At 36.5% G+C, this 27,827-nt stretch overlaps 2 protein-coding genes across 6 annotated transcripts; both read right to left on the reverse strand.

Moving 5' to 3' along the window:
* Positions 1-995: 995 nt before the first annotated feature.
* LOC110026894 (ribulose bisphosphate carboxylase/oxygenase activase, chloroplastic-like) lies at positions 996-4,938 on the reverse strand. Of its 5 annotated transcripts, none has more exons than XM_020728106.1 (7): positions 4,769-4,938; positions 4,262-4,581; positions 4,072-4,177; positions 3,897-3,982; positions 1,770-2,242; positions 1,400-1,681; positions 996-1,284 (listed from the first exon to the last, which is right to left on the reverse strand). In XM_020728106.1, the coding sequence occupies exons 1-7, from the start codon at positions 4,811-4,813 to the stop codon at positions 1,175-1,177; spliced, it is 1,422 nt and encodes a 473-aa protein (XP_020583765.1). In that variant the 5' UTR covers positions 4,814-4,938; the 3' UTR covers positions 996-1,174. The 5 variants fall into 5 exon arrangements, with proteins under 5 accessions (XP_020583765.1, XP_020583757.1, XP_020583789.1 ...); XM_020728098.1 differs by having other exon boundaries at positions 4,262-4,587; positions 4,769-4,937; XM_020728130.1 differs by having other exon boundaries at positions 1,195-1,284; positions 1,367-1,681.
* Positions 4,939-7,655: 2,717 nt separating this feature from the next.
* LOC110017960 (26S proteasome non-ATPase regulatory subunit 13 homolog B-like) lies at positions 7,656-10,144 on the reverse strand. The gene is made up of 4 exons (XM_020715147.1): positions 10,082-10,144; positions 8,768-8,982; positions 8,340-8,439; positions 7,656-8,060 (listed from the first exon to the last, which is right to left on the reverse strand). The coding sequence occupies exons 1-4, from the start codon at positions 10,142-10,144 to the stop codon at positions 7,872-7,874; spliced, it is 567 nt and encodes a 188-aa protein (XP_020570806.1). The 3' UTR covers positions 7,656-7,871.
* Between the last annotated feature and the right edge of the window lie 17,683 nt (positions 10,145-27,827).

The raw sequence follows: 27,827 nt of genomic DNA on the forward strand, positions 1-27,827 counted from the left end.
GACAACTTCTAGATTGATTTACAGTTTTGCCTTGAATCCCGAATTTATTAAATCCTGGTGTTGGTAGGCTTTATTAAATCTGAATGTATAGAATTTACTCCATCCGTGACCAAAGAGTACAGGGCACATCTTCTAGTATCTGATTAACTGTTTTATAATTGGTAATTTCAAAATTTTAGCACTGTTTTCAACTAAGTTTTTCATCATTTTTCTTAGCATAACTACTAGTTTGAATCATATATAATGTAAATCGACTTTAGCAAAACCAATTAAATATCCAATCTCACCAAAATTATATATAAAAAGAAGATTTACCTCTGCCTGGAGTCAATTAAAAATCAAATTTGGTTTGGATTCAATTTCAATTTTGTGGAACTGATTAAATAAGATTTGGATATTGAAAACAAAAAGAGAAAAATGGAAACAATCTGACTGCTGGTAGAGTGAATGCAGTTTCCTTGTTTGTTACTTGTGAATCATGATTGTGATTGTGATGATATGACAAAATATGTGTTATGATTTAGTGGAGTTTTTTCTCTTATTCATGTAGAAACTAAAAAAATTCATGTCTTATGTCATTTTGAATATGATTTTTTTCTTAAATTTGGTCAAAATTCCATGCCGATGTACATCATTGAACGGAGGTTAGTAGGTCAGCTTGTTTCAACTCAAAATTATAATTGCAATATGGAGATCATCACAATTCCTTGGTGTTTATTTTTGAAGATGACATAGTTCTAATTAACAAGACTTCTAAATAATAATAATAATAATAATAATAATAATAATAATAATAATAATAATAATAATAAAAAATGAATAAAAATGAGAAGTTATAATAATTAAATAAAAAAAGTTTAGAAGGTAAAATGATGTGTATATAGATGAACCTGATATTACTTATTTGGACAAACTGCCCAATTTTTGTGTTTACTTATCTAATGCCTAAACATTAGAGTGGTTAAAATGTAATTCGTCAAACAAATCAAGACTTACTGCAAATATAATGTATAATAATGTATAAATATAGCATTTGATGACAATAAAAATCCTTCAAATGATGAAATACAGAAAAACTACAATGTAGTAACACAGATTAATGACCCCTTTCCCTGAACCAGAAAACACTCCATCCTACTACTTTTCCACAAATCACAAGTAGAGAACTCTAGATCTAGTAAGCGCAGCTTCCATTATCACTTCTCGCAGTGGGATCAAAGTTCTGCGCCGCCGGATCGGTGCAGCCTTCAGGCACAGGAACCTGCACTTGCTGAGCTCCCTTGCCTGCACCATAATTTTCCAAAATGTAAGCTCACATAACTCCCAAATGGCTTAGCTGAAACACTAATGAAATGAAGTCGCAAACCTCCGGCGAAAACCTTAGTGTTTAAGAGCTAACCATAGAAAGAACCAGTCTTCAGGGCATCTTCATTGGCATCCCCAAGCGCAGCTTCTCTCAAGTACTTGTCAGCCAGCTGCACCCTCTTCACATTCTCCTGCTCCTTCACCAGCATGTTTCCATACTCCAGCAGCTTCTCCAAGTTCATCTTCGGCTGTTTGAATTTCGGAGGCCCCTCCCGAGAATTCACCAGCCTTTTCCCAACCTTGTCAACCCCAACTTCTTCAATCCACTTCCTCACTTCGTCGTCGTAGATTCGAGCCCTCAGCGCTCCAAAGAAGTCTGCAAACACATTTTAGAAGCAAAGAAACATTGATAAGAGGGAGTTTGTTTTCCATCTTCAACATGTCTTCAAACAATAACCACTTACCAATGGACTGGCCCGGGAAAGTGTCGACAAGCTTGACGATATCCTGCTTGGGAACATTATCTGTTCTGAAAATGCCATCGCAGACACCAATTCTGTCCTCTCTGGTTGGCGCCCAGTAGAATTTCTCCATTCGGCCGTCTCGAATAAGAGGGGCGTACAGAGTGGAGAAATCGTTGCCGGTGACGATGATCGGAACCCTGGGATTCTCCTGCTTGTTGTACAATCCCGGAAGCTGAACGTTGGTCGGGTTATCGGCAATGTTCATGAGGGTGGCGTTCACCATTTGGTTGTTGACGGTGTACTGGGTGGTGCCCCCCATCCTTCCTGCTCCGGCGTCGAGATCATTGATGAAGAGGCAGCACATTTTTCCCTTGTTAATGATATCGGCAGCCTCGCGATATCTTTGTCTGATCAATTTCGCGGGCTCTCCGGCGTTGCCGCTTTCGAGTTCGCCGGCGCTCATCATCACTGGACTGGATGAGGTGAAAAAGATGATTTAGCATAGCAGCAAGCAAAATGAGTGGGATAAGTTTCTTGTACAAAAAGAACATGTTTTAAAAGTTATAATAGACATCTTTTTATCACAGTATGGAAGATTTGAGTGATATAAATAAAAAAAGAAAAATTAAAATTTCGGTGTCAGTATGTAAATACATAAGAATGAAGTGATATGTATGTAAAAGCCCATATTGTGGATTTTGATTTGGACAAGACAATGGATCATGAGCGGATCATAAATCTTCATATATATGCGCTCATCTCAATAAAAATCTAATTGTAAAAATAGTACACAATAATAAGAATTTTGGAAGATTTACCTGCATTCCAATCAATTCTTATGTATTGACATATCTAATATATAAACTTCAATTTTATATATATATATATATATCCCGATTTTCTTCAATTCAACTCGTACTTGCAAACCTGATTCAAGACCAAATGCATCCGATTTTGATGTTGTAAACTTAGACATGACGTTTGAAAATATATTTTTTTTGATTTATTGATTGACAAAAATATTAAGTATAGTAAATCTGATACTTGGTTGATAATGTAGATCCTAGCAATCCGTCGAACGAAGGATGGTGTGATGTGATTTATGTTGTAGTCCTCATATTCGAACCGACGAACGTATTTTGTGATATTGGTCTTGCTCAATACAACTTATAAGAAATTGTTCAAGGGACAAAATTCTCCGAGGAATTCCTCACAAAATATTTTGCAGGGAATGATCAAAACTGATTGAATATACCTGGAGATATAGAGGTCTGTCTTCCATTAATAATGTTTAAGTTCTTAAGCACAATTAATGAAATTCAAACATTACTTGAAAAAAGTTAAATAAAAATTATAGGAATTATGCCCTTCTGAGATCAACTGTAATTTTTCTCAATAAGAGGCAATGGAGAAAAAAAGGATTCATATAGCCGATCCCATGTAGTGAGTTAAAAGCTATTTGTTGTTGTTGTTGTTGTTAATATATGTTTGGCTCGATAAAAGCTCAACATTTAAGAAATTCGGTGCATATTCACTAATAATAATCAAATATTTTAAAACACGAAAAAAATTATGTTTTAGGGTTTATGACACTTAAAAATACTTTAATATGAAAATCAATAACTTTACTTTAATATGAAAATCCATAACTTCTATCATAAGTATGGTGCTATAAATGGAAATTTGTTCAGTCACTTGATAGTCATTGATTTAGATCATTGTTTTTTATACAGCTCAAACTTATAAGAAATAAGCTTTAATTACTTAAATATTTTGAAATTTAATTAAATCTAGTTTGATTCATATTAAAATAGTAATAATAACAACAAAAATAAGAACCCGCTACTATTGACATCACAAGTGTAATATGGTATGGATTTAAATAGGATTTAACTTACATTTGCCAGATGTAAATCCAGTGCTTTTTCAATTTCTTCTGAATTTTATCTTAAATTTCGGATTTAATCCCATTGTTAACAGGATTTAGTGAATTCGGGTTTAAAGGATGTACAAGATCAGCTAAAGTTGGCACCATACAGCCACTAAAAATTCAACATAAAACATACTTCTATCATTATTTCACTAATATCAGATTAAAATATCCTAAGAAATTAAGAAATAACTTACTTGATCCCCATCTTAGCAAAAACAAGTTCACATTGGAAGGATTTCCCCTGCCCTTTGCCTCCCCATATGCCCAAAATGAGGGGTACCTGCTCATGATTTTCACACACCAACTTCAGCCAAAAACACCAACACTTCAACTAACACTTCATGAACCTTAGTATCTGATTAACAGTACCTTTATATTGGGCAAAGTCATGAAATTCTTAGTGATGTGCACAACAAGCTTTTCCATGAAAGCTGGAGCTATGTAAAAACCATCCACGGTGTTGTCCATACTATACCTGAATCAAAAAACAGAGTTTTCAGTAAGTTTCAAGTCATAGAGATGATCTCTGTACAGTACAAAGATTAGGATTTGTACTTACTGACGAAGACCTTGGCTGATATATTCGTAGGAGTTCATGACAGCAATATGAGTTCCATCTCCCATGGGAGCTTGGAAGAGGGAGTCCACTGCACCCTTTCCTCTGGTTATGTCCTGCTGGTCATCAGATTGATCGTAGGCAAGTCCAGCCCACCGGTCCGTCTTCGTCTGCTTCGACTCGTCCAGATCTGCAGCCATGACCTTGAAGCTCCCAGCAGAGAGTCTCCCATGGATGACACTAGGGCTAACCTTCTTCAAGCTGTTGCCAAAGAAAGCAGAGCCTGGGGCTGAAGCGGAGGAGCCGGAGCCATGTAAGCTCAGCTGCAACTATAGAAGCAGAATCAAATTACTTAAATAGAAGTAACTTGTATTTTGAGTATTCTAAGTATGAAAAATCTGAATTTTCTCTTTTGCAAGCATTCATGGAAGCTCACAACAAAGAGAAATTTGGTTTGAAGTGAAGAGAAGCAATTGAATGAAGAGGAGGAAGAGGAAGAGAGCGCAGTACTGGAACTCGGTTTACAGCTCCGATGGTGGAGACTGCGGTGGCCATAACTGAAGCTGAGGATGAAGATGATCCTATGGATTAAGAGCGCGGAAGAAATGGGGGGCTTATTTAAGAACAGTGTGGAGTTGTTGATAGGCTGGGGGTGTGGTTGGCTCCGGCCTTCTTCACATTTGTGGCTGGATTTGATGAGTTTTAACGGCCACACAATTTGGATTGGGTTGGGACACGTGGCTGTATTTGGGTCGAACATTGTTGCTTATTGGTGCAACTTGCACAATTTGAGAGCCTAATTGGTGACTTGTGTGGAAGAAGGAATGGCTTTGATTCTCTTGCGCGGTTTTCTTATCTACGGATCTTTGTGCACATTTTTTCTACATAGGGAGATAAAAATAAAAAAAAGCTATGGATATATATATATATATATATATATATATATATATATATATGTGAGATGTTCTTTTGTGAGATATAGGGCCACTAGAGAGAAAAAAAAAATCTATGTATATATATATATATATATATATATATATATATATATATATGTCAGTAATGTTCTTATGAGATTTAACGGTCCAATAGAGAAAAATAATATGAAGATGAAGGTGGGCTCATTGCCAGGTGGTGAAGCCAATTTGTCTGATCGAGTGAAATTGTTCGAGCCAAGTCGTTAAGACTAAAGCCAACCAAACCACATGACAGATCACAGACTTCAGGAGAACACAAGAACGAGGCATCCGCCATAAACAAGACAAAAGGGTTTCCGAGCTAACCACAGGAGAGCCTATCTAAGGGAAGATCCGACACCCCAGTATCTCTAACCCTATCAATGACGCCCAGAGAATAGACAGCCAAAACATATCAATTGGTCCACCCATATCAACCAAGTTCAGCCGACTGACCTGATTTTGTCGATCCAAATCGATTAAGGTCAGTCGGTCAAGTCGGAAAGTAACGAGACGACAAACTTACCCACGCAAAATACTAATAATATTCCAGTACCGACCCTCCAAAGCAAGGAAAAACATGTAATATCGTCATTATATACCCTCTCTTCTATAAATGAAGTAATCATTTTATGAATAGGGGACGATTGATCATGACAAATTACTATTTATTCTCTTTGTTTCTCTCTCCCTGTCTCTCATAACTTAAATTTTAATCCTTGGGTGTGATTCATAAACAAATCAATATTCAACATCCTAAAATGTACGGTGAGCTTTGATCATGCCACCAACAAAAAGAGAAACCTCAAAACGAGAAGAATCATTGATTAGCTTTGACCTGACCAACTCTAGTTTTGTCAAGATAGATCCCAATCGACCAAGCCTAGACAATCGATCCAACCTAGATGGCCGACTTAGTCTAGCCTATTATTGAGCTAACCCTCTCGATACTCGGCCTACCACTTTCAACCATATTCACTCGGCCACATCCGCTTGAACACCTCCACTTAAGTGCCTTTCCAAAAAGTAAGAGGGAAGTGGTCTAGACTTTTTGGATTTTACATGATTGTCCGACTTGCCATGCTCATGCATCATAAAAACTCATGTATCATACCTCAGAGTTGGTCGACTCTGGATGTAAGATGGTATACCCATTATCGATAGTTTCGTGGTGGATAACGTTTGAATCATCTCAACAACAAGTCTGAATGGTTACCCCCATAAAAATTGCGATAATATCGGCTTAATACATTGGCATAAGGCCAATGTGGCCCACCCAAGACGATAGCATCCCACACTTTATCCATCCGTTTTTTAGCCCAATTTAGTCATTTGTCTGTAGAACATCTTCCAAAATCACCACTCATTCTTAAATAAATTTTTTAGTTGTATTTGGAAAGATAAGCAATTTCTTTTTTATAATTATCTTATTCCTTTCGCAGTTGTCTTTCAAAGAAATAAGATAACTAGAGAACTAAAATATGTACATAAAAAATGTGTCATCGTGGATCAAAAGGAAATCTGACGATCTATGAGTGAAGAGTAGACAAAGATGGGCCCACAACTAGATCATGAAGCACATTTGTTCAACTAAGTGAAGCCGCCCAAGCCAAGCCAGCAATGTTAAAGCCAACAAAACCATTAGACAAATAAAAAATGACCGGATGATACAAGAGCGAGCCACTCAGCCAAAAATGAGACAAAAAGGTATCTGAGCCAACCAACACATGAGAGCCCATCCAAGGGAAGATCTTGTTCCCTAGCATCTTCAACAATTCACGAACAAACAGAGGCTCCTCATCCGGGGTTCAAGGATTGACAGCGGGGTCATATTAATCGACTGACCCATATCGACCAAGCTCAAGCAGCCAAGCTAATCTTGTCGTGTTGAAGTCGACCAAGGTTAGCTAACCAAATCAAAAAGTTGCTGAAAAACAGGCTTATCCATGTAAAATACTAGTAATACCCAGTACAAATCTCTTTAAAGCAGTGACAAAAATATAATTTCATATTATGTTGCCCCTCCTCTATAAATATGAGAATCATTTTATGAATAGGGATAATTGATTACAATATACATTTTTTTTTCTTTATCTTTCTCTCACTCTGCATTTTATTTCTTAGGTGCGATTTACAGAAAAATTAGGATTCAACCATATATATATATATGGAAGATTACATAAATACCGCTCAATACCTATGTATTTACGTATCTAACACTTTTCAATGTATTTACGTATCTAACACTTGAGTTTCAATTTGTTCACTTGCCAAATTACTTATATATGAATATGTGTATTTAACTTTCTAAAAATTAAAATGATTGTATTTTTACTGCGACGCATGAGAGATTTGGGTGGTATAAATGTAAAAAATAATGTTGTTTAGGCATTAGATATGTAAATAAATAGGCATCCGGAGATAAGCATGTGAATGAGTCTCTCTCTCTCTCTCTCTCTCTCTCTCTCTCTCTCTGTGTATGCATGTTTCTAGTTTTAACTCTTATTAAATGAACTTTGGAGAGCTGATCCCATCCCACCTTGAATAAATAGAGTAGCATCTCTTTCCATTTTCTGCTCTCCTTCCAATCATAACATCATTTCTTGCATGGAAGAAATAATGATGGAATACTCATAGCTCTTACTTATCAGATTTGGGTCTCATGAAAAAGCCACAAGATCCGGCAGCTCGGATTCCACGGATATCAAAGCGGTTCTCACCTTGCTGACCCAATTATCAAGCCGGTCGCGCAAAGATTGGATCTGTGGAACTCCAAGAACCCTAGGTTGTACCCATGACACATGCACTCTTCCTTCCACTTCATCTATTATTCCTTCAATGAGGCGAACCTATATATAGAATAAGAGAAATCATGATTGTCAAAATAACTTTTTGTGTTCGACTGTTTATTGCTCGGTAATTTGTTTGCATTCGAGCAATTTTTATAAGCTCGTATATTTAACAAGTCGGGCATGAATGACGACTTGTTAGACCAAGTTCAATTTAATAATAGATTGATTCTATAAATACATGTTCCCACACGTATTCATACCTCAACTTATTTACACTCCTATAATTTAATAGATTTGAAGCATGTTAGAAAGGAATTAAGAAAATTACAAACTTACTGATAGACTCTTCATGAGAAGATGCTCAACATCCTCTATGGCAAGCTTAGTCCGATCTGCAATGATTTTCAGTGGAATTGTCCGGTCTTCGGAAGGTCGACTGAAGAGCGCAAATAAGGAGACAAGAAAATTTTAGTGGAATATGCTTTAACAATAGAAGCGCTTGTGTAACTTGAGACCAAAAATAATTTAATGGGCATATTTACATGCATAATAACGCCCAATTTTTATGTATCTACATATCACCTAAACTTTACTTTTTGGCATTTATACCACCCAAATATTTTGCATCACATCAAAATACCACTTTAAACTTAAAGTAAGATGTAAAAATTGAAGTTTAGGGGTTAGATATGTAAATACATAGGAATTGAGTGGAATGCATGTAAATCTTCCATAAATTTAATATATGGCGTGTAAAATTATACCTAAAGATGATTTCCATCAAACAGAGAATGTTTATCTTCTCCAAAAGCTTCTCCTCATTGGCTACCAGTGCCGGTTGTGCATTCAATGCAGAATTGTAAACTTTACAAAGTTCTTGGTAGCGAGCTAAATTGCCAGTGTTAAATGCCTGTAATATGTGGTATATCCACTCTGCTTTTGTCCCAAGAAGGCTTTTGATCTGCAATAAAAAATTAAGCTGAGAAGTATGAGGAAAACAAAATAAATATTTGTGCAACTAGTTGCGAAGCACAGAGCTTTGAAGTTGAAGTATAAAGCAACTTAGGAAAAGAGAAATCTCCAGAGTTTTAAAACTGTTTATATCTGGCGCAATTATGGCTCTTAAACACTTGAAAAGCCTAGGCCGTGCTTGCCCAAGTGAAGGCTTTGAAGGATAAAAAATAGCTACTCCAATGATAATAAATTCTTTTTTAATATTAAAAAGAGACTTCCGTTACAAAAACTAGGTTAAGTCTTCAAGTTTTGCGGCATTCCAAGATTCAAATACTTGCTAAATAGATGATCTAAAATGACTGCCCTAAACACATGTTTAAATGGCTCAACTATAGTAGTTTAGTTAAACTACTATAGTTTATAATATATATAGCTTAAAATAATCTATAATCTTTGCTATTATCCATTTCATCTTCTTCATCATCACCCATACGCTCGTCTATCACCAGATTTATAGCCTATATCAAATCTATGTCCCTATCTTTCTAAACTCCACCGCATGCTTCAAATTTACTACCTTTTAACTATGTCCTTATCAGCTTGCTGTTAAAAAGTAGGATCTAACATCTTTCAACGCTCGTGTTCCTATCCCGCAAGTTTTGTTCGGTATTTTTTATCCTCGTTTCCAACCTATCATGCATCGTGGTTCACTATCGGATCACTAAAAAATATTCCCTTCATTTCTGTTTTTATGAACGAAATTATTGGAGGGAAACTTTCCAAGAGAGTAATATTATTAATTTGAGTTGGTATTAAGCTGTGAGATGACCTAAAAAAGCCTAAAATACTCTAAAAAAAAACTTTTATCAATTCTTGTCCAAAGAAACAATAAATATTATCATAGAATCAAATTGGTTTAGATTTATTAAATTGAGTGACTAAATTAAGCACCTGACAAGAATTCTAATACTAAACTAAATGCATCTAAAAAGTCGGGACTATTTCGATCATTTACTCTTTTCGACCCATTTGGACTTCTCTACTTATTCCGGTTTCTGCTTCTATGTTTCTCTGAGCTGCAGTTCAAACTCTTACCCGCTATTTTAATTTCTTTCCAGAAGTACTCCATACTTAGGGCCCGTTTGGGGCAGCTTATAGAGTGCGACAGCGTTTTCCGAACGCCGCATTACTGTTTAAATATCGTGATGGCTCTGGATTTTTGGTGCCGCTGCGTATTTTGATCGCAATTTTCTTTCTATCTTCGCAAGCAGGATATCCCCTGCGTTCCGCGTATGAGTTTTGCGTTAGGGAAAAAATTTCTGCCCCGCATATCTCCCTCGCCCTCCCTTGGAGAATCGTCGCGCCCCCTCTTCAGCCTTGCCTCGGAGATCCCTCGACTCGCCCTAGAAGAATCGTCACAGATCTCCCTCGATTGGGAGAATCGCCGCCTCGCTTGGCTCGCGGAAAGGAGAATTGCAGATCTCCCTCGATCTCCTCCGCTCCTTCGCAGGGAGCATCGCAAATCCCTCGCCTCGCCTCGCCTCGCAGATCTCCCTCGGCTCGCCCTTTCGAGGAGAATTGATCTCCTCCGCTCCTCTCCTCTGCTCCCTCGGTTCACCCTTCCAGAATTGGCGCAAGGTATATCCGATAAATCAAAGAGTTCTTCGCCAATCACTCGGGCGCTCTCAGCGAAGAATTATTATGGGTTTGGGGCAGGTCTTGCTTATTGGAAGCTCATTAAAACTAATTTGTTCATAACTTAGATGCGGTGATTATTATAAATTTTTTTTTTTAAATAAAAAAGTTAGATTGTATCCAGAAAGTTGTCACCACACCTAGATAAGCACAGTATAAAAACATTATTTTCAGCATTTTAAAAACACTTAAGCTACGAAAACTCAATTTACCCAAACAGTTATGGTGCGTTTTCAAAACGCCACCGCACCAAATAAGCTGTCTCAAACGATTAGGTTACATGTTCGAGTACATATCACTCAATTTATTTATGCATGAAAAATATATATTTCACATTTTAAAAATTAAAATGATAATATTTTTTTAAATGATATGATATATTTAGCGTTATAAGTGAAAAAAAAGGCAAAATTTCGACGTGAGAAGCCAAAGGAATTGAGATGTACGTATGCTTTATATTTACTCTTAATAATAACACTTAGAGTTTTAAATCTATGCATGAAAAATCATTTTTCATCTTTAAAAAAGTAGTAAATGATATTCTTGATGTGATATTGAAGATTTGACTCTTATGTAATGTAAATATTTTTGTTTAAGTACTAGATATATAAATACATAAGAATTATGTGGCATATATAAAGAATTGTTGGTAATAAATTAAATTTATAATATTTTTTGGCTATCCTTCGAGCTTGAATGGCCTTGTTATGATAATTGTAGGAGAGATATCATGCAATTTGTGTTTACATCAAATTTAGATTAAATTCAGTTATAACAAAAACATGCATATATAGTTAATCTAAATTTGGGGAATTTACATACATAGAACGCAATTCTTATGCATTTACATATCTCAAACCTAAACTTTCATATTTATACACATAACATCCGAAACCTCAATATCAAATAAAAAATAGCACTATCATCACTTTTTAAAAATGAAATACACTGTTTTCATGAATATGTTTAAAGCACCAAAGTGCTATGCATGTAATACATTTTTCATTCATTGATTTAAAGTGTGATGGATGTAATCAATGTGTGATGGATGTAAATGTAAAAGTTTAGGTACGAGATAGGTAAATATATAAAAGTTGTGGGTGATGTATGTAAATTTCCCTTTAAAAGTGAATTTACATACATAAAACACAAATCTCATACATTCACATATATCAAACTAAAACTTTTATATTTACATACATATTACCCAAAACCTCAATATCAAACAAAAAATAACACTATCATCACTTTTTAAAAGTGAAATACACATTTTCATGCATTGATTTAAAGCACCAATATGTGATGAATGTAAATATATAAGAAATGTGTGCTAAGTATGGAGTTTGCAAACATAGAACACAAAATTTACATATATCTCAAACCTAAACTTTCATATTTACATACATAACACTCAAAACTTCAATATCAAATCAAAAATAGCAATATTATCTTTTTTTTTTTTTAGTGAAATACATATTTTCATGCGTTTATTTAAAACATCAGAGTGTGTTGTTTGTAAATATGAAAGTTTAGGCGTTAGATATATAGATACATAAGAATTGTGTGGTGTATTTGCAAATTTGCCCAAAAAATAGGGTGCATAACCTAATTTAAATGTTTCCACATGTGTGAGTCATACATATATTACCAAAAGATGTTTTGCTCATTGTTTTGGATGGCATTAATATAAGTTAATAGACATAAACTATAGAATGATATTTTCTAAGAAAAAATAAGTGTTTGATGCCTGAGTCAACATCTGGTGATAATGAATAGTCACCTTGACCTTTCTCCTCATATAAGGAGCAATTAGGAGATTGGGAAGATGATTGTCAAGTGTCTACAGTTCAAAGACAACAAGTGTCAATCATTAGCAATCATTGAGTTATGATCAAACAGGAATGTTGAATATTAGGAGACAACTAGTAGTTAGTTAGATCCTTCTTCATATAGAATAGTAGACTAATAATCAGGAACGTGGACATGAACTGAAAGTCAGCTTGGTGCATAAATTTAAAACATTAACATGTCTTGAATGTAATTATGAAATTAGAACTGGGGCATGCATAAATACATAAGAATTATGTGCTATGTATGCAAATTGTTCATTAAAATTTTGGTTTTAAATATGAAAATACCTAAGTGTTGAGTCGTATGCTTATAACAACAAGATATATCATCAAAATTATAGAAAACTGAATCATATTTTTAAATTTCTCCAAACTACTTGAACTGAAAATGTATAAGATATAAAAGTTGAAATTAAAAAAAAAAATTACTTTAGGAAAGAGTGTGAAATCGAGATTAACTACGATTTGAGTTTATAAATTTAAGAAATAATTGACTCTAACGAAAATGGGAACGAAAAGGTGTTGATTCGCTTTAGGACAAAAGCGCGCAAGGGAAAGAAATGAAAATTTTAGGTTATCAGTTCATATGGTAAACCTCTCCGACGAGTTTTTGATAGTCATTGACCTTTGGTTTTTAATTAATTATTAACTGACATATTCGCCCATTCGTTATTAAATTACTAATAACCCATGGTCGGATCCATCTGTTTTAAAATCCACTGGAAAACCATCACTAAAATCGTTAGAACAACCGACACACCCATGATAGTCAATTTTTTCGCCGGTTTTAGTTCTCATTCGATCTTGTAGTTTTCTAGGCGTGTTGATTCAATGAAACCAAAAATAAAAGTATTCTTGGCCTAGTGAAGAAATGTAATCAAACAAAATTATCTAATTTTTAAAAAGGCCTACTAAAAAAATGAGAAAAAAAATCATCGGTTCCATGATGGTCACAATCATAACAGTAATTATTATCTTCTAAATATCTTTAAGCAGACTAATCAAGAATAGGAATATATAATAGTTTACAGTTGATGGACATAATAATAAGTAACCGTCAATTGAGTTCGAACAATTGATTAAATAGATAAGATTGATGGTGTTGCTAGTGTTAAAACATCTTAAACAATAGCCTTCAAAGATTCATGCAATAAATTTTATATTCATTTAGTCTTTATGATTGCATTTATAGACAAATTTATCAATCTATCATAATATTTATGGTGATTCCTCCATAGAAAATACCATAGTAATCCATGAAGTGCTTATAATTTCAATTGACAGTATTAGCTTAGTCAAAAAATTCTTCCTAGGCTTAGTTTAGGTTGAAGATGGATGAATTTAGAGATGATCATGGTTCGCTCATTTAGATCTCTGAAAAGAGATGCATTCCTTGGATTTCCTCAAACTTGAGGAGGTATGATCCGACCATAAATTTCATGAGATAAAGTAGATAAACTTTACCGTCGTCAAGATGAAAATGACTACAATAATTCTCTTATAGTAATCAAAGTTTTTATTGAGAGATTTAGAAATATGAGTAACTCCATGCAATGTTAGTACAATATTACATGCGAACTCTTAAATAATATTTCATTTACATCAGACGGCTTCACACATCAGGCAATAATAAAAAATTTTGGCCTCCTAATAATACTTCATAAACATCAAAACAAACTTAGATTGAAATATAAATCAAGATATATTTAAATGATTACATGCCAACAGTTCATCACCTGTACTTTTTCTTGCCCTTACGAGATCATAACACAATTGATTTGAGGGAAAGAAATCTGCAACAAAATTCAAAACTATTTCCTTAAAATTTGCAGAAGAAATTATGTACCGATTCAAGGAATTCTACTAAACCTATTATCTAAACTTGGTTCAGAATATTACAGCAATTCATTTCAATTAATTATAGAGAAACAATACATCATTATTGTAAGCTAAAAAGGAAAAAGAAAAACTAAGATTATGATGCAAGCAACAACTTCTTTGCTGTAAGATATTTCTATTTCTTTCGTTAAAAGCATTCCTTTTTTTTTTTTAAGAAAACAATAAAAATCTGCCTTATAAGGTAAGAAAAAACTATCTTACAAAATAGTTATCATAATTGTCTCGCAAAGTAATAGGATCGAAGATATTTATTTATTTATTTCATTTAAGCTCATCTCATCCACAAATGACACTAATGATTACATGAAGCTAACTTATGGCCCGTTTGGGACAGCTTATTCGTGTATTTGGCTTTTTAAAACTGCACATGTGGTGTTTGTTTCGTGCGTTCGATCTGTGTATCCCACCTGCAGTTCTGATTTGTCTATTAGACGCGGCCCGCGAGATCAACGCCGCGGCCAGAGTCTTCGATCAGATTACTCCTCTGTTCGATTTTCTCCCGCTCGAGATCTCGGTTGCTACTATCTCGCTCCTCCACCGCCGTCAAACCGACAACGATAGAAGACGATGCTTCCTTTCTTTCAGGTTCTTTCGTGTCTGCAAACAAGAGGGAGCCGACCAGATAAAGAGATTTATCCCACAGAGAGCCGACCAAACATGAAGATTGGCCCGTTTGGGACAGCTTATTCGTGTATTTGGCTTTTTAAAACTGCACATGTGGTGTTTGTTTCGTGCGTTCGATCTGTGTATCCCACCTGCAGTTCTGATTTGTCTATTAGACGCGGCCTGCGGGGCCCATTTGGGACAACTTATTCGTGTGTTTGGCTTTTTGAAACTGCACATGCGGTGTTTGTTTCGTGCGTTCGATCTGTGTATCCCGTCTGCAGTTCTGATTTGTCTATTAGACGCGGCCCGCGAGATCAACGCCGCGGCCAGAGTCTTCGATCAGATTACTCCTCTGTTCGATTTTCTCCCGCTCGAGATCTCGGTTGCTACTATCTCGCTCCTCCACCGCCGTCAAACCGACAACGATAGAAGACGATGCTTCCTTTCTTTCAGGTTCTTTCGTGTCTGCAAACAAGAGGGAGCCGACCAGATAAAGAGATTTATCCCACAGAGAGCCGACCAAACATGAAGATCAATTCCACAATAACATTTGCTTTCATGCTAACCATCAAAACCACTTCCACCAGTTCTTTGTTATATTACTCTCCATCTTCTTCTCTGATGACTCGCTATTGTCAAAAGCTCTCGAGCACCCGTGCTTACAATTTCTCAAGTTCGTTCACGATTGAAGTGCTTGACGAAAATCACAAAAGAGCAATAGAGCCGATGTAGAGGAGCAGAACAAAAATGAAGGCATGGGGCACTCCAATCTCTGTGCCAAAGGCTACTAAAAAAGAAGAAGACAACATGCTCATCTTCTGTTTTCAATTTATGACCTTTATAATATGAATGTCATAGCAAAAAAAATTATACGGAAAACATTTTACATGATATAAAAGAAAACTATACATATCTTTAATGCCTTTAATAGAAGTCATATCAACACCTTTCTTTTAAAAAACTCTCCAAAGACTTTCTCTTGAAATATAATCGTTAGTTTTTTTTCTAAATTAACATGTGTAGAATGGTTATTTATCCACAAACAATTGCAAATCAGCTATTTTCAAACAGCTGTCCGGAAAAAAGTCAGTGAACTTATCAGGATCAACTGCTAATTAGTAACTTATCAAGATAAACTGTTTAACAGAAAAAACTGAATAAGCTGCAGCTTGCCAAAGAGACCCTTATTCAAACCCAACTAATATAGTATTTAGTGCGAATTAAAATAACTAAAGCTATATATGGATTTTAACTCCATGTGCCGTCTCGGCACTCCATGTGCCTTTGACTTATTTTTTACTTACAGAACACTAGTCATACCTCTCAGGTCAAATTTGTCCCATATCAAGGACAAATCAAATTATTATTTTGTTGACCTCACTATTATCCGTAGTGCAAAATGATTACTTATCCGTAAATTAATAATATGAAGAAACCAAATGTTATTATTATCTTTTTTGCTCAGAAAGTTCCAAGTGCCTTACTCCTATTTTGACCCGAATCAAGAAATTAAAAAAAAATTATCTGAGTAAAACTATTCTCTGCATGATCTGAGATTTTATCTGTCATAACCAAATGTTGCTAGACATGTGGAAAATTTGTGGAAATCAATTGGAAAAATTCAATGGAGAATTTAGAACATGAATACATAAATAAAAAAAAATTACTGAAAATATAAATAATAAAAATATGATGTGTTGATCGACATTTGAAGTCGTCCTCAATCTACTTGTATCTTAGTCCAAACTTGTTGATGTGATATTTTGGGTTTAGTTTTTATGTTTGAACTTGTTATTATTGTTGAGCTTAAGGGTCTGGTGTAATGTTCCTCCTAAACAGTTGGCCTACTGTTCTCTACCCTGGGGGTCTTTGCAAACATTTGAAAATAAAACATGTCATATAGTACAGTAAAAGGAAGTGCAGTAAAACAAAATAAACAATGTGTACATGTCACCTCCTATACTATTGTTAAAAGGATAACATTATACCTTGTATATATACAAAAGCTACACAAAAATATGAAAAATTCATAAGCATGTAGAACAAGTTGAATGGCACAAATAGAAGACCAGGGCTTAGTGTAAGAGTTTTAAGTTATGGGATGGACTCAAAATCATGGCTGCAAACCTAACAATTTCTTGAGGGACTTTCTCAGGCAACTGTGGGTATCATGTATGTGGGATCCAACATAGGTTAAAAGGTTACCCACAATGTAATCAAGGGAGGGAAACTCATAATCTGGTTTATGTTACTGACTCATGAACCTACAAAAAGTAACACTCCAAAAATCTTAATTTGTCACATATACAAGTAATTTATACATTTCATATAACAAGCACAACATACATTTTATCAAAGAATATATTATATTATATATTCATGCATTAGAAAATTCACGAGTGAGTCACACCGTCGAGCTGGAGCTACCAACAGCCCATGAGAGCAAGGGGTAACTCTTAACCAAATATTAAAGAACTATAATGTCAATCCTTGATGCTCCTGTAGTCATCTAGCTAGGATATAAAACACTTCCCACACACCTAGATGTTTTTCTCATCATCGCCCTTGCCACGAAAATCTCCAACTTACACCAACCTGATGATCCATATGTGGTCACATTTTAAATATCCCTAGTTGTTAAGAGGGTTTGAGCACTGTATCCAAGGCCCATACTACTTGACGCTCATGTATTATTATGGTGGTCGGCCAGGCCATGGTAGGTCACCATCTGACAATGGAAGGTCAGAGTTGGGAAGTTGTGAAGACAATTGGGTTCAAGCATGGGTGAGTGTGTTAAATCAAAATGGAAAGGGTTTTAGGCTAGGTTTGGGTTTCACTTAGGCTAGGCTCATGGAAATATGTTTGGGCGGCCTTTAAGGTGGCTAGGTTTTGTGGTTAGCCTTGGTCCATGAATGGTTAAGTTTCTATCACAAAGATTAGGGCTTAATCATGGGCTATAATGAAGCATGTGTATGTTTGATTGCTTTTAAGGGAGTTTGAAAAGGGGTTATTCTTTAAACATAAATGGTATTATTGCTCACATGAGTCTTGTGCATGGCTTCATTGCTTTTGTTTGGCTTAGATGGAGTCATATGGCTTTTCTATGGCTCATACATAGCCCACATGGCTTGCATGAAAGAGGAGGGGTGAGAATTTGATCCTTTGAAAAATGTTTTTCATGAGATCAATTTTGGTCAATTTAAATCATGATACTTTAATCCTTAGGCTTGATTGAGCTTTAATGTGATAAAGGGGGAGGCTAACTTTTTCATGAGGATTTTATGTTAATTGAATTTGGATTTTGGACTTGGTTTTGGTGGGTTTTTGTATTTAAGCTTTTGGGCTTAATGAACCTTGGATCTGGGTTTGATGGTATTAATATTTTTTCATGATGGGCTTGGTGGAATTTAAAATGAATTTTGGGACATGAACTTGGCGAAGTTGGATTTGGCATGAGGTCTCAATTTTGGTGGATTTTGGACTTAGGGTGGACTTGGGGTGAGTTTGGGTTAGAACTTGGGCAATTTTGGATTTGGGCTTGAAATTGGATGGGATTGGATTTAATTTTGAATTTTGGTGGTAGTTAAGTGAACTTGGTAATTTTGATGGAAAGTAGGTCAATTTAGTAAGTTTGATGAAAATTGGGTCAATTTGTTAATTTTGGAAATTTTGGTAATTTTGTGTGAAATTGGTGGTTGGGAGTGGTCTTGTTGGATTTTGTTCAGGTTAGTTTGGGAAATTTGGGAAATTTGATGAACTTTAGTGGAAATTTGGTGGTGTAACTTTACTACTTCATGTCGTGGTGTAAATGTGTAGATAAGGATTATGAGTGTGTTGCATGTGTGAGTGAAGTGAGTGGTCAAGTCATAAGAAGTTTTCCTATGGCCTCATGGTTTTATGGGAACTCATATTTGAGCTTCCTCATCTTGATACAAACCAACTCGACCAAGTGTTGAGGGTTTGAGACCATCCTTGTGAAACTTCATAAAAAAAGCTAAAAAGTGGTTAGAACACCTAAAAGGATGGGTCCCATCACGAGTCCTCAAGGATAGTCAACAGAAGAATCCTAAGGTTATAGCATAAGTTATAGGGGGGAGACAGATCTCACAAAAAATGAGGTCAACAAAGCTAGTGTAGCTATAATGACATACAATATTAGAGGGAGACATTTTAATGGATTGTAAATCAATGTTTGATCGATTAATGATCTACGACAGAACTAACATTACTATAATGTTAATGATCTGACTTGTAGCAGATCCAATAACAAAGTTGTAACAAAAGGTGATCAAATCTAATAATAATCATCATATTGTAAAAGAAGTGAACATTTTAGATAGCTCAAACAATGATAATTGTTGAATATTGAATGATTTTAATTTTGGCTCGAGTAAACTCGAGTAAAGAATGGATCACAATCAACGATCCAAGTTTGAGCAAGAAATTTTAAATCAAATTTCATTCAAGCTGACGATAATTAAGCTCAAAGTCAAAATATTAACAACCTACTTGAGGTCGTTAGGGCTATCCAAGATTGATAATTTGTCCTAAATTATTTCAAATTTTTGGATCTATTATTCTCTGTCATGATAGTTACAAACCTAGAACGAGTTTATTTCTTTCATATTTTATTTTCTAAGTGCAAACTCAATCATTAATCAAAGCATTCATGTCTTCACAAACCTCATATGCTATTAAGTGCACACCTCGAAATATGTTCTTAAGAGAAAATATTTCATATGATGTAAGAGTGTTCATTGGAAGTTCCAACGCGAAGTTTAATTTTCATTCCCATAATGAAAATTCACTTCAAAATCTAATTTTTCATATCCAAAATGGAAATTCACTTTGAAATGTCATATACATTGCCACAATGGGTATGCAACAATAAAAATTGAAATTTTGATGTGAATTTATATTTTGGAACGGGTAAATTAGATTTGAACATCAATTTCCATTTTTGAAATAGAAATTAGCCTTCATGAAGGAGAAAATAGTGAATACTCTTTACATCATATGAAATATCTTCTTTTGAAAAAAATATTTTGATGTGTGAAATTAATCGTGAAAGGGCTGCAACGATAAGAATGATTAGTTCTATGATTGGTTTTACTCTTGGAAAATATTTCGTGATGTGCAATTAATCACATAAGATGCTACACGTTCAGAATGATTAGTTCTATGATTGACTTTACAATTGGAAATAAAATACAAAAAAAATATATTCGTGAAAGGGTTGGATTAGCTATAGTTGCAAAAAATATTAGATTGAGAAGTCTTAATGGATTTAATGATCTTTAACATACCAAACATCAATATGATGTTAAACAATCTAATTTCAATCTGACCGAAGGTCAGTTCAAAAGAAATTTGATCCAAAATTAATTATCAATTGATTGTTGTTGTTCTAGCTAAATTCACAGACATACATTACGTAACACATGTATATCATAAACTTTAAATTTCTTAAGTTATGAGCATGTACCGCATAAATTTTAAAAAAGCTAAGCCCCAAATTCATAATTTTAATAATGCTAAGCCCTAAATTCATAGACCTACCTTACATGCAAAATCAGATTGTGGATCGATCCAACTAAATTTTGATTTGACACAATGTGGATCATTTATTGGCTTAAGCCTTAACTATAGATAGAAAATTTAACTCTTAATTCTTTTGCAAATACATATCCTACAACTAAACTTCTTTTTTTTTTCAAACATACAACCTTACTTGTGCATAGGAAGTTAAATTAAAATGCAAAGTTTAAGTGTTATATATACATAGGAATTTAGTGATATGTATGTAAAACCATTGACTCTTTCATTTTGTCCACCACTGGAGCTACACAATCCTATCTATGAATATATTCATTACCCTATCTATGAATCCAAACCACTCTTAATTGAGTAGCCCAAATAAATCTCTTAATCGAATGATATTTGATAGACATTTTAGTACATTAGTCAAAATTGAGTAATCTTGGGCTCGTTGGAATTAACTTGCCGAGAAGTTCGATTTGACTATAAGTATGTCATATTAAGAATTTGTCAGACCTTTCAATTATGCTAGTAAAGCTTCCAAATGTTGTTTTAACTGCTTGATTTGAGTTGGATCAGACCAATTTTAGTACCTCTATTTCCATCTCATCAAGCCGACGTGTTTGACTTTATGTTTGTTGAAATCGAAGTTCTGAATGACTTTTCATTAAAATTTGAATGTTTCTTGTTTAAAATTATCTCGGAATCCGTATAATATATTAAAATTTGTGTCGGATACTAGAAATTTATTGATGACCTATCAATATCATCAATATAATTTTTAAAATTAATAAACGTTAAATTCATAAACAAATTAATATAAAATGAATATAAATAAATGTTATAATTTAATTATCTTGATTTAATTTAAATCGAATGTGAGATACCAAATCTTTATGCATATTAAGCTTGTTTATAGAGCAAACCCAAAATACATTTGTATTCCACCATTTTGAGTGTGCAACCAATTTTTTAAAAGGACTACGTATGCTCACCATATGTACGGCGAACAATGGTGAGGATTCACAAACAAAAATATTTTGGAATATATGTATGTAGAGCTGTGTACGAGTTCTAATTAAAATAAACTTTTGAATGCAAAATATGTATATAAGGGCCATTTTTAAAAAAAAAATTATATATGTATTAAATTAGATATATCAAGTGACTTAGGGTCTTTTTGGGGCACCTGTTGATTATTTATAATCTGGTGATAATCAGATTATTCTGATAATATGATAATCTGCAGATTATCAGAATAAGCTGATTTGTTGTTTGAAGCAGCTCATTTTGAAGCAGCTTATTCAGAACAACTTACTAGGAGCTGTTGTTGGATAAATGACTATTTTGTCCCTCTTTGGTTAAGTTGTTTGCAACAGAATTGAAATTAGAACAAAATTATATAATACAGAGCCCAGAAATCATCACAGATCAGTTATCACATGAACCTGATCCAACACTAGTAAAAAATAGTGACTCTTATGCCCAGTTGCCCACTATAGAAACTGGCTAGAAACTCTGCTACAACTCCAAAGAAGTACGAATCACCAAACCAATTATTCGAGAGTGTCTATAATAAACGAGCTATGCTTTAAAGGTGATTTCTAGCATCCAGTACTACTGTTATTCTTAAAAATTAAAGCATAAAAGTATATAATTTATGTTCAAAAGTGGTATTTTTGAGCCATTCAAGTATCTACCTTCTTTTGACAAAGGTTAGAAATAAAAAATAGATAACTAGCTATTTTTGTTTGAAGGAATCACGAATTTATTTCCACCTAAATTCCAAATATATAAAGAGCCAATGAGCAGAACAAATTATAAAATAGTTACGTCTGTTCTTAATTTTAGTCCAATTACTCCTTGTTGCAAATATACATGAAATTGATGTTAGCCTTTAACTACAAGTAGTGGAAGATATTGGAAAAAATCTTTAATTTTACTTGAAGAAAAATGAATTTCACAAAGAAGGTCAACAAGAGGAATTACACGACCTAGTTTTGTTAGCTCAAAACCATTCTCCCCTAAAGAGAAATTTACATGTGTGCCGCACGATTCTTATACATTCACTAAACTCACCCAAATTTTACTTCTACGGCAATGATTGCAGGGGAAACAAATGAACTTTAAGGATCCCAGGGGAAATGAATCAGAAAGTCAAATCGAAATGCTAGGCTCGCTTGAAGGAAGGAGAGGGATATCGGGTATACCGCCAATTCTGGAAGGGCGAACCAAGGGAGCAGAGGAGCGGAGGAGATCGAGGGAGATCTGTGATTTCTGCGATTCTCCTTTCTGCGAGCCGAGCGACGATTCTCCTTTCCATAAGCCGAGCGACGGTTCTCCTTTTTGGGCACCTGTGACGATTCTCCTAGGGCGAGCCGAGGGATCTGCAAGGCAAGGCGGCGATTCTCCAAGGAGGGCGAGGGAGATATGCGGGGCAACACAGGAATTTTTTCTCTAATCGCAAAAGTCATACGCGAGACGCGGGGGATATCTCGCTTGTGAAGATACAAAGAAAATTGGGATGAGAATAAGCCTCAGCACCAAAAATCCAGAGCCATCACTGTATTCAAACAATAAAGGGACGTTCTGAAAACGCCCCGCATCCTATAAGCTGCCCAAAACGGGCACTTAATCTAATTGGAGCGCCCATGGACATCCCCGCGTGCGGGCTCCTTATAAAAAATTTCATTATATATAAACTTGCCTGCACCGGCATAGCTAATTAACGAGCAACGATGCAAGCAGCTTTCCACCACCGCCCCCCTTCTCTTCTCTCTGCCTCCCAATTCTCTTACAAAGACGTCAAATCTCTTCCCTTCCGCCACCCCTCGCCGCCCCTTCGTTTCCGTTCCCTCCACCACCACCAATCTCCCCAACCTCCCCCATTATTCCTCCTCCTCCATCTCCCCCTCCTCCTCCTCCTCCACCGCCCTTTATGATTACCGGCGTCTCTTCATCTCCCAGCCAGCGGAGTCCACCGAACCTCTCCCCCTCCTCCCCACCGAAGAAACACTCCCCTCCGACTTCCCCCTTGGAACATATTACCTCATCGGCCCTGGCACGATGGCCGATGATCACGGATCCGCCCTCAATCGCCTCGACGGCCATCGATATCTTCGCGCCTTCCACTTCATTGGGGGAGGAGTGGTTATGTATTCGGCGCGGTACGTGAAAACGGAGGCCGCGATGGAATAGAGGGTGGCGGACAGTGGGGAATGGAGGTTCCGGCGGCCCGGATTGTTTTCCATGCTCAAATCATCACCTTGGACATCTCCGGTTTCCAACACGCAGAAGAATGTGGCTAATACTACGGTGTTGAGGTGGCGAGGACGATTGTTCTGTCTATGGAACGGAGGGCATCCTTATGAGCTGGAGCCGACGTCATTGGAGACCATTGGCCTGGCAGATCTTATCACCACCGCGGAGGGCAAGGAGGTGGTAGCCGCCGCCGCGGGGGCGGCTGCGGCGGATTATTGAATCTCTTGGCCGGAATTACAAAGCGTTTTTTTCATGGTGAGTTATTTTATGCAATTCAAGCTCGCTTCCTTAGGACACTAAATTTCGTGCTTCTGGGTCATGATTAACCTTTTTAATTAAACAGGGCGTCTGATTAATTATATCATAAATAGGCATGCTTTACAGTCATGGGATCGATGGATTTAGAGTCCGTTTGGGGCAGTTTGTGCGTTTCAGGATAAGTTGCTTATCCTGAAAAACGGCCCGCGGGCAAAAAACGGTCCGCGGGCCGGCCGCTGGGGTCGACTTGCGGCCTGCGTTTAGTGTAAAAACCAAAAGCAGTTTCAGACAAGTTCGCAGTTAAATATGGAGAATATCTGGATTTTTGGTCGTTATATGTATAAGAATAACTAGGGCGGTCAAAACCGTGCGTTATTCAGAACAACTCGTGTTCGGCTCGATAAGAAGCTTGTATTCGGTTCTTTTATTAGGTTAACGGACCAAACACGAACAAAAATTTGTTTGTTTATGTTCGACCCGTTCTGGCTCGAAATACAACTCATCAATTATATATATATATATATATATATATTGATGAGTTGTATTTTTAAAAGATTTAATTAACTACAAAGCTACAAAGAATTATAATTAATTAGAAGTGATACGTCAACAACAATTTTCATCATCTGACACGAATCTCGAGGCATGACATGAATCTTAAGACAACCTTTTGAGTAAGAAACATTCAAACTTTAATTAAAAGTCATCCAGAGTTCCGATTTCAGCAAACTTATAGTCAAACTGAACGACTCGATAAGACGAACCTAATGATATCAAAGTTAGTCCAATTCGACTCAAATCAAGCCCATATCAAGTGATTAAATCATTTTTGAAAGATTTTTGGACACATTTGAAAGATCAAATGAATATCAAATTCAACGAGTTCATGCTCGAATTGAGCGTCTCGACAAGGCGAATCCAACGAGCCCAAGATTGCTCAATTTCGACATCGTTAAGAGACTCAAATGTCCATCAAACGCCATCCAATCGAGTGAAACACTCTGGACTGTCCGATCAAAAACGTTCATATTCCTGCATTAATTGCAGTCATAACATTATAAATAGAGCCCCACCCCTCACATGAGAGGGAGAGACTTTGAGAAGGAGTGAAAATCCAACATCATCTATGCCATCGTTGATCGTCGTCGACCACCACCAACCGCAAATGATCACCGCTCGACGGCTGTCGACCACCAGCGACCGTCATCGACCACCGCCGAGCGTCCTCAACCACAGCCAACCGCCGTCCGTTATCAACCACCATCGACCTCCATCGACCACCGCTCACTATCGTCGTCGACTATCATCGACTTCTGTTAACATTTGTCATCTATCGTCGACCACCGCCGACCTTCGTCGACCACCACCTACCGTCGTCGATTGTCGTTGACTAACGTCGATCACCGCCGACCTTCGTCGATCACCACCAACGAGATGCCATTAGCAGACGTTGTACCTTGGAAAATCTAGTAACCATTTCCCTTCTGTGGGATAATGGATCTCTGTAATCGTTAACTTATAGTGAATTTTTATAACTAGGTCAGACCCCATGGTTTTTTCCCTTTACGAGTTTTCCACGTAAGAACTTCTGGTGTCATCACATGTTGATTCATTTTCATCTAAGTGTATGTTGAATCCTCACGCAACGCTAAGACGATAATTCATTACTCTACCACCACGAATTTTCTAGCACGCTTCAGTTTGGCGCCGTCTGTGGGAACATTTCAATCCCACAACTAAAGTATTTCCGTGGTTTCCTACATGGCCACCAGACACATTGTTCATGACAACAGAGCATCCCACTCCAACAACCATCGTTCTAGGGAGCAGTCACGAAGCCAAGGGCAACATGCTTCTTCATCTTCCCGCCTTGGAAGTCGTTGATGCCAACGAAGGTGTTTCGGGTCCTTCAATAGAAGATCGAATGGGTAGAATGAAAGATTCTCAACTAAAGATCATGCTGCTCCTACGCGGGGCTCAACAACCATTGCCTACATCATTGGATGAAATTCATTTACCATTAACTCCGCGACGTACGAGAAACATACCGCTCGGAGAAACTCGTATCGGCCCGCCTGCTCAAGAAGGAATACATCTCATATTAGGTCGTGATGCTGAACTCCTAAATACCATAAGTTCCACTTATCCATTTTGTGCAGCTCATCTGACATCACCACATCTTCCTGCTATTCCAGATGATTTCATTCGTAATGAACGAAGCCTCGTCCAGGAAGAGTTTCACATAGAGAAAAATGATCGCTTCTACAGTCACGGTAACATCTATGAATCCTCTCCCTTAGCGGATGCAATCCTCTAACACCCCATCCCAACAGACTTTAAGCTTCCGAACATCGATACATATGAAAGGATAACCAACCCCTACGAGCATATTGATCATTATTGCCACTGATGTGCTTCTGTGTCAAGTGTTCTCGGCTACCCTTAAAGGACAAGCTCGAACCTGGTTCTACTCTCTGTCAAGGGGCACTGTAAACACCCTTAACAAGATTGTCAGACTATTCGCGAAACAGTTCATTGCAAATCGAAGAATCATCAAGGATTCATCCCAGCTCTCGGAAATTCGTTAAAGCGAAGGAGAATCACAGAAGGACTACTTCTGTAGGTTTTCTACTGAAGCCCGACAAATTTCAAGAATAGATCCGGAGTTACTAAGAGGAGTTTTCCTTGGGTGGCTCCGCCCAGGACCCTCCTACTCATCATTGATTTGGGAGACAGTTCATTCTTATGCTGACCTTGTTCACCGTGTTGAGACACAAATCTATGCAGAGGAGATCATTATTACTTACAAAGAACAATTTGAGAGATTAGGAGGCAAGCGCAAGAATAACGTCGGGAATACCAATGAAATCTTACAGCGAAAAAAGTTTAAACCACAGGGGAATCGCGAGCAATGATCAAAAAAAGAATACATGTCACTCAACACGTCGCGTGTTATCATCTTAATGACAATCAAGGATGAAGAGACTATTAAGTGGCCAAAGCCGTTAAGAAATCCTAATGGTGGAGATCAGTCTCAATATTGTCATTTCCGCCGAGCAAAAGGACATTCAACAGAAAGATGTTTTCAATTAAAGCAAGAAATTGAACGTCTAATACGCCAAGGTCACCTGGGTCGCTATTTACAAGAACAATGCGAGGGGAACCAGAAGAGAATCGTTGGAGTTATCAAATGAGAAGTATAACTCCAACTCATCTTATACGAGTAAAAGACTAGCTTATAAACTCTTAATTTTATTTTAGTAAAATTTTCATGTTGCTTTAAAATGTTATTTTAAAAAGTCCAGCCCAAGAGGCAAGACTTGACGGGAAGATACGGTACTCCTAAAAGTCAAGCCCAAGAGGCAAGACTTGATGGGAAGATACGATGCTCCTAAAAGTCAAGCCCAAGTGGCAAGACTCAATGAGAAGCTACCATACTCCCGGAAGATGAGCTCAAGAGACAAGTCTCGATAGGAAGCTAGTAGTAGACAGAGTCCTCACTAGAAAGACTCCATGAGAGCGAGTGGTTGACAAGGTCTCCACTCAAAGACCTCTGAAGGTTACAAGCCTCAGAAGGCACAAGTACACTCAAAAACCTCAGAAAGCTACAAGCCTCAGAAGGCACAAAAACATTAAAGACCTCATAAGGCCAAGTCTCAGAAGGCACAGATACACTCAAAGACTTAAGAAGGCTACAAGCCTCAGAAGACACATGTATACTCAAAGATCTCAGAAGGCTACAAGCCTCAAAAGACACAGATAC

Source organism: Phalaenopsis equestris, unplaced genomic scaffold, assembly GCF_001263595.1.
Source record: "Phalaenopsis equestris unplaced genomic scaffold, ASM126359v1 Scaffold000002, whole genome shotgun sequence".
NCBI lineage: Eukaryota > Viridiplantae > Streptophyta > Magnoliopsida > Asparagales > Orchidaceae > Phalaenopsis > Phalaenopsis equestris.